General features: G+C 45.4%; 1 protein-coding gene across 1 annotated transcript; it reads left to right on the forward strand.

Moving 5' to 3' along the window:
- Positions 1–534: 534 nt before the first annotated feature.
- Positions 535–7,832, forward strand: RPS10 (ribosomal protein S10). The gene is made up of 5 exons (XM_060231481.1): positions 535–752; positions 1,002–1,173; positions 4,374–4,451; positions 5,015–5,070; positions 7,739–7,832. The coding sequence occupies exons 1-5, from the start codon at positions 603–605 to the stop codon at positions 7,778–7,780; spliced, it is 498 nt and encodes a 165-aa protein (XP_060087464.1). The 5' UTR covers positions 535–602; the 3' UTR covers positions 7,781–7,832.
- The last annotated feature ends 526 nt before the right edge of the window (positions 7,833–8,358 follow it).

Raw genomic sequence — 8,358 nt, forward strand, 5'->3', positions numbered from 1 at the left:
CAACGGGGTTTTATAACAATCATTCGTTCATCTTCTGTTTTCTTCTCCTGACAACAACCTGAGATATGTTCGCCTCAAACAGAGTAACTGCTCCAAATTCTCTTACTCACATAGAGTGAGGTTTTGAAACTGGTTTCCCCAAATCCTAGTCGAACAGTATTTAACCATGACATCAGCACACTAGACTTGCATTTTCAAACGATGTAAGGGTCTTTGGGTATAGGTACTGCTAACAATGAAACTTCATTAGCTTTTGCAATCAATTTTAAACTGCTTTCTTGTGGTTGCTGGCAGGGGCTGCTGCTCCTTTGACTATTGGTAACATATAAAGAATTTTACACATACAATATGCTCTTTATATTTGTAAGGGTACACAGCATTTTACTTTGAGCTTTGTGGGCTGCTTTGACTTGCTATGTGTAATTGCTTCGAATCCTTAGGAAAAAATAATGTAAATAAATAAAATGCTGCTCACTGTTTTGGCTTGTGTGTGTGTGAAACGAGTGTATTGGATTGTATGATGCAGCCTTTCTTGATACAACTTGGGGGCTTGTTAGGACTGAAGAAGCTACTGCTGACATCTTAATTTGTATTTCTTGTAGATGTTGATGCCTAAAAAGAACCGCATTGCCATTTATGAGCTCCTTTTTAAGGAGGGAGTGATGGTAGCCAAGAAGGATGTTCACATGCCGAAGCACCCAGAGCTGGCAGACAAAAATGTACCCAATCTCCATGTCATGAAAGCAATGCAGGTAGGGGAGACAAGAAAGGCAAGGCAGTCTCACTTTCTTGCTATTGAAAGGGATTTGGTGTCTAAGCATGTGTGGTGACTTTACAATGCCATGTATCTGCTTGGTATGCCCCATACTCTGTGTGAATTTGATTACTTTTTAAAATTCATCTTCAGTGCATAGTTGGGTATTCAGTATGAAAGCTTTTCTTGTGTTACTGCTTCATGCACCTGTTGAGACTTGCTGAGTAACCTACAGTCTGTTTTCTAGTCACTAAAATCTCGTGGCTACGTCAAGGAGCAGTTTGCATGGAGGCATTTCTACTGGTATCTGACCAATGAAGGCATCCAGTATCTGCGGGATTATCTCCATCTGCCACCTGAAATTGTGCCTGCCACCTTACGTCGCAGCCGTCCTGAAACTGGCAGACCGCGGCCCAAAGGTAAGCACTGGCTGGGAAAAATGACATTTCACTTAGTGGTACTCACTGTATGGATTGGGAAGGGCTACATTTGGAGTTAGCCTCAGCCAAAAAAGCTATGTTTAGAACCATCCCCAGTGTGAGGCCTGCACTTCAGGGAGGCTTGCAACTTTTTACAGCAGCAGCAGTTTTAAGGTTGGGACCACTTGCTAACTACAGGTCCTACCAGGCAAGAACCTTGCCTGCTTTTATGAAACATGGGAGAGATACTAACCTGGGGAATGGTGCTCAGAAAAGCTGTAGATGGCATGTGAAACAGCCACTGGTAGCTCTCAAGTGACTTAAATGGTTTTGAGTTTTTGGTGAGATCCAACAGTGCTTGTCTAGATGTGCTATTGACATAATCTCTGGGCTGTGTTTTATTTTCAGAGGAAGAATTGCAAGTAGGGATGTACTTGTGTATGTTAATATAATCATGTTTAGGGTCATACTCTAAAATTTGCTGCTCAATTTATGATTGTTATGCTAGAATATATGTATTTAAAATGTTTATACTTTGCATTTCTCTAGAGCACAAGGCATTTTCCAAGTACTTTAACATTAGTTGATTAAATGAACAGTATATTACACCAATATCATAACAAATAGACACTACATGCAGCTTAGTGTAAAATATAAAGCACTAGTAAACAAATAAAAGCCAGCACATAGATCTGAATGCACTTTCTAGCAGCCATAACCCCAAGTCAGCAAATAGCTTTGCAAAAGAGCAGTACCTTAGAGGTCCTCCTGAATGTTGCTGATGAAGGGGCTCCATAAGGTAGGGCAGCTGTTGGGAAAACGCATGAGCAAGTTGCAAAGGGAGTGCTTGATAGCAAGCATACTCACCTGTAGGGGTTGTTTTTGGCAGAAAAAGCCCAGCAGGAACTAATTTGCATATTAGGCCACACCCCAACACCATGCCTGCCAGAACTGCATTCCTGTGCATTTCTCCTCGAAAAAAGCTGTGCTCATCTGCAGTGTCACAGACTGACGGTGGGGAGAAGCAACTCTTCGTTGGTGGCCTTCATTGAGTTATAGCTACATTTGTACTCACAGATTATTAGGTTCTTGGCATCAGGACAAGTCCGTGCTGATTCAGTTCACATTTTCTAAGCATCTGCTGGTGGCACTTGTGGAAGACCTCCCAATATGCTACTCCAAACTATATTTTTTAGACTTAGCATTGAAGAAAAATGGGATTGATTATAACCTCTCCTGGGCTGAGAACAACCTTGTCACTTGTACATATCCGAGGAAGCTATATTTCACTGAAGCAAAGTTAAGAAAGATAGTATTGTGAAGGAGCTTAACTTGGGGTTTGTATCAACCCTAACTTTCCAGAGGTAATCTTCTTTTCTGATGATTGACATGGAATATGTCCGCCCCCCCCCCCCATTGCAGAAAACTGCTTCATAGTCAGATTAATGCCTACGTTTGAGGGGAAACTATTTGCTCAGGTGTTGGAACCATATGCGGTTCAAACCATGATAGTATTTCCCCCAGACTAAATTCCTAATGATATGTATGTTTCATATTTTCGTGTCATTCTTTTTGGATGACGTGAATATTTGCATTTACAAACTGGATAGTTTATGAACACTGCTAAGTACAATGGGTTGGATCCAAAGGTTCTCTTTCTATATACTGGAGCCTTCTTGTGGTGGCAGAGGTGTGTTCCAACAGCCTGGAAGACACTACTGTTAGCAGAGCAGGTCCTTTGGATCCAACCCAGTGAATTCTTATTACTATTAGATGCTCTTGCATCAGTAATGGAATCACAAAGTAAGGATGGATCGCTTACAATCATTGCTGCAACCCCATATAATGCTTGGATCCATTAGGGTGATGTTTGTAGCGCTTCTGTGTTTCATCAAGGAGAACTTTACTCCCCCGCTTCCAGGTGGTAATCTTGGCCTCCAATGCTTTTATTTTATCTACAGTATTGGTCTTGGTGAGTATAGTTGTGATACAGCAGAGCCCTGCTGAATCAGTCTAGTAGTCCATCTAGTCCAACATCTTGTTTCACACAGAGCCCAACCAGTTGCTTTGGAGAGCCAACAAACTGCATAAAGGCCAAGGCTTTCCCAGATGTTGCCTTCTATTCTGATGTTTACTGCCTCTGAAAATGGCTAGTAGCCATTTATCCTCCATGAGTCTTTTTAAAAGATTAATATTGTTTTTTAAAGGAGAGACATGTTTTGGTTTGCTTAGGGCAGAGATGCCCGAACTTGCTTAACATAAGAACCACATAGAATAAACATTAGATGTTTGAGAGCCGCAAGACAGGGAGAGAGGGAAGAAAGCAACTTTAAATGCATTCTCCAAGCTGCTGGCTGGCTTGGCTTGGAGAAGTGATTTAAAGAGAGAAATGCCTTTTCCAAGTTAGCTGATGGGGTGTTGAGGGCTTCAAGAGCCACATAATATGTGTGAAAGAGCCACATGTGGCTCCAAAGCCACAGTTTGGCCACCTCTGAATTAGAGTCGCCTTGTAATGTTTTCAAATTCACTATGATGTAACATGGCTTTCATAAAGGTTTTTGTTTCGGTCTGATGGCAGATTTTGGCCCTTCTGGTATGGCTTTTTAAAAGAATGTTGCATCATCACTGTACCATTAATTCCATTACTATGGTTAATTAAATAATGTAATATCATTCTCCTTTTTAGATTTCCATTTAAGTAATAGGTAGCCAGTATGTACACAGTTTTGTACAGGCATGATTATTCAACTCAATCTCCTTCTCCAAGGAGTTCAGGGTGGTATATATGGTTGGTTCCCCCCCCCACCCCCTCCCGGTGGTATATATGGTTGGTTCCCCCCCCCACCCCCTCCCCGTTTATTCTGACAACTTTTCTGTGCATTGACCTCCTTTGTGCAAGCATGTGCATTCTGCTATTTGTGAAGAAGGGCAGTTGTGGGAGATGCAGGCCAAAGAACTTAGGTTGGACTGTGTGGTGGTTTATGGTTATTTTAATTAAGTCGTTGACATGAAATTTTATTATGGCACAATTTAGCTGTCTAACTCTTTGAAGTATTATTTTTCTTGTAAATGCTTCTGGAAACTTTGAATAATAATTTAGCGTAGTCATATTTGGCAAGACTCCCAGATTGATTGTGCATTTTTATTGTATTGTTGCAGACCACTTTTAAGAAACTTTAATTGTGCCATTCTGATTTCAGGATTGGAGGGTGAGCGTCCTGCTCGCCTTACCCGTGGTGAAGCTGACCGGGACACATATAGACGTAGTGCTGCTCCTCGTAAGTGCTGAAATCATGGTCAAAATAGTAGATTGACAAATCTGTTTTTTCTGTATTACCATTGGGCTTTATGTTGTCAAAGATGATACAAATTTTGGCTGGTCTTTTAACCAGATAAAATAATGAAAAAAACTTTTCAGCTCTTTAGAGCAGGGGTCCCCAACCACCAGGCCGCAGACCGGGCCGGGTCTGTAGCCTGCTAGCAACTGGGCTGCGGAGTGAGGCACAGGTGCTGTATAGCTCCCACTGTACAGGACGTGGGCAGACAAAAGAGGCAGTGCAGCCTCACTCCGAAGCTGCCTCCCCTTGCAGGGGAGCAGGGAGGTGGCAGAAACAACTCCAATTACACATACCCCATTTAAAGGCCCCCATGGGGGCAGGGGCAAAAAAACCCAGTGAGGGGGGGCAAAAACCCCGAGTGCTGCCCCCCCCCCCCCCCCAGTTCGTGGAAAAATTGTCTTTCATGATACCGATCACTGGTGCCAAAAAGGTTGGGAGCTACTGCTTTAGAAGCACAGTGTGATATAGACAAGCTCCTTCCAAATAATGTTTTCTTTTCCCAGCTGGTGCTGACAAGAAAGCTGAAGCTGGTGCTGGTGCGGCTACTGAATTTCAGTTTGTAAGTATTGTCATGTGAAATATTTAGACTTGTACAAATGCAAGGGAATATTCTGGAGGAAATAGTGCTCTTATGTCTCCTGAAATTGCCTATCTGGCCCAGCTATTATACGGTCAAGTGTGTGCATTCTACAGTTCTGTTTATACCACCTGGATTGCATGCTAGTAAAATACCATATTTTTTGCACCATAAGACGCACTTTTTCCTCCCAAAAAAGTGGGGGGAAAAGTGTGTGCGTCTTATGGAGCGAAGGTACCATACGTACCTTCCTCCCGGGGGGGGGGGGTGATCCGCTGCCTTTGTCCTGGCGCTTCCCGCCCCTGTCTGCCTGGCTCCAGCTCTGACGCTTACAGCAAGCGCCAGGATCGCTCCCTCCGCCCTCCGATCCCAGCGCTTGCTTTAAGCATCAGCGCTGAAGCCAGGCAGGCAAGCAGGGAGAAAGCACGCCGCCCCCTCCACAGCCAGCGCTTGCGAAGCGCTGGGTTTGCGGAGGGGGCGGGTGCTTCCTCTGTCCCTGTCTGCCTGGCTTCAGCTTCTGCTGATAGCAAGGGCTGGGTTCGGAGGCAGCCAAGCCTCCGATCCCAGCCCTTGCTATCAGCAGAAGCTGAAGCCAGGCACAGAGGAATCACACACCCCCCCTCCGCAAACACAGCGCTTGGTGAAGCGCTGCGTTTGCGGAAGGGGGGGGTGCTTCCTCTATTCCTGTCTGCCTGGCTTCAGTTGCTGCTTATAGCAAGGGCTGGGATCCCAGCCCTTGCTATAAGCAGAAGCTGAAGCCAGGAACAGAGGAATCACCCCCCCCCCCCGCAAACGCAGCGCTTCCCGAAGCGCTGTGTTTGCGGAGGGGGGGGGTGCTTCCTCTATTCCTGTCTGCCTGGCTTCAGTTGCTGCTTATAGCAAGGGCTGGGATCCCAGCCCTTGCTATAAGCAGAAGCTGAAGCCAGGAACAGAGGAAGCACACACCCCCCCCTCTGCAAGCGCAGCGCTTCCCGAAGCGCTGCGTTTGCAGAGGGGGGGGGGGTGCTTCCTCTATTCCTGTCTGCCTGGCTTCAGTTGCTGCTTATAGCAAGGGCTGGGATCCCAGCCCTTGCTATAAGCAAAAGCTGAAGCCAGGCACAGAGGAAGCACCCCCCCCCCCCTCTGCAAACCCAGTGCTTCACGAAGCGCTGGGTTTGCAGAGGGGGTGGCATGCTTTTTCCGTGCCTGCATGCCTGGCTGGGAGACAAGCTGCGAGATCGCTTCCTCCGACCCCACCGCAAACCCAGCACTTTGCAGGGAGCGATCTCGCTGCTTGTCTCCCAGCCAGGCATGCAGGCGCGGGGGAAGCACGCCAGCGCCTGCGTGCCTGGCTGGGAGACAAGCGGCGAGATCGCTCACTGCGAAGTGCTGGGTTTGCGGTGGGGGTGGAGGGAGTGATCTCGCCCTTGTCTGCCAGCCAGGCACCTGCGTCTAATGGTCCGGAGCGTCCAATGGACCGAAAAATAGGTAATTATCTCATTCAATTTAGTATGCACTCAGAATAAAAGTCAAGGGGCAACCAGGATGGGACAGACCACAGCGAAAGTGTACTTGTCAGTAATTGGGCACATGCCACTAATGGTGGTCCCAGACACACATTAAAGGATGCATCCAGCTACTTTTCAGGCTTGGATGCATATCACTAACACAGTTGGAAATGCTGACACAGATATAACTTAACGGTGAGCACAGAAGGCTGTTGATGTGCTGTGATTTTGTACTGGGTGAAATGGCAATACAGGATTTCTGTATTTTTTAAGCAAAAGAAATGGACTAAAAAGTGGATGTAGCAGTAGAAGTGTGGAACATAAGATTCTGCTTTCTGTGTGTGCGTATAGAGAGAAATCTCCATTGCTGCTTTTGTGCTAGCTAACTTCCCATGTGTTTTTCCTGCATTGTCACAGTGCACCTTGTAGAAGTTATGAATTGATCCCTGTACAAAATGTCTTCCCCTGCCAACTCAGTGCTGAAAACACCTTTTACATGTGATGCATTCAGTCTTTTGAAATGCATACCTCTACAGTTCCAGCTTGAGAATTTTGTATTTAAAGACCCTCACTGAAAGTTACCCTGTGCTTAGAGGCTGAAATTTCAAATGCTGGAGCTATGTCATACTGCTTTTCTCCTGTATTCTCAAATCTTGCTTGCTAAAGCAGTTCCTTAGTAGTCTCTTTGTGTCCCAGTAAACTCCAGTATTTGCTGTAATGTAACCCTTGTAACATTAAAAGAAGAACTGCAGATTTGTACCCCGCCCTTCTCTCTGAATCAGAGACTCAGAGCGGCTTACAATTTCCTATATCTTCTCCCCCCACCACAAACACCCTATGAGGTGGGTGGGACTGAGAGGGCTCTCACAGCAGCTGCCCTTTCAAGGACAACCTCTGCCAGAGCTATGGCTAACCCAAGGCCATTCCAGCAGGTGCAAGTGGAGGAGTGGGAAATCAAACCCGGTTCTCCCAGATAAGAGTCCATGCACTTAAGCACTACACCAAACTGGCTCCCCACTCCACTCTATCCATCTTAGAGCTCTACTGTTTGGCTTCTGAGACAAGAGGTATACAGACATTAAGGAGGCAGGTCACAGACAGATTTTGGTTTAGTAGTTATGGATGTGCTTATAATCTGTGTCTATTTCTTTTTCAATTTGCAGAGAGGTGGATTTGGGCGTGGACGTGGTCAGCCGCCTCAGTAGAAATCTGCTGCTGTTGGTGTGTGTAGTGTATAATAAATGGATGTCAATTTCACTGATTGTATCCTTCAGTTATTCAACTTTTTTGAAGCCTGATGGAGGAGGGGTGAAGTGTTGGTTTAGCTGCAAACTCCCAGTGTTTCTTTTTAAATATAATAGATGAGCCTCAAGATATAATGAGAAGTAAGATGGCATCATGGACAGATCTCAGGTGTTCAAGTTTTGAATCCTGATGAATGCAAATAAGGCTGTGATTGGCAGTGGACGGCAGTGGCTTCCATTTGTCTGTGGGGTGGGGACAGGTGGACCTGGCACTAGTTGTTGGTACACTTTCTGTCTTGGGGCCATTCTTTCCTCATTCTGCTGAAGTCTTCCTTGTCCTTTCTGGAAATGTTGCTCAAAGACAGATCCTGGAAGAGCAGTATGTTGCACAACATTACTAAATGATGTTACTGAGCTCATTGCTTCTTGTCTGATCAAACCAAACACTGGAAAAAATTAATTTGAATTAAAAAGGGAGCCTGTTCTGTAAGTGACTCATCAGGGAAGAGAGAATTTTACCCTAGCCTCTTATCAGTTGT

This window comes from Heteronotia binoei, chromosome 2, assembly GCF_032191835.1.
Source record: "Heteronotia binoei isolate CCM8104 ecotype False Entrance Well chromosome 2, APGP_CSIRO_Hbin_v1, whole genome shotgun sequence".
Classification (NCBI taxonomy): domain Eukaryota; kingdom Metazoa; phylum Chordata; class Lepidosauria; order Squamata; family Gekkonidae; genus Heteronotia; species Heteronotia binoei.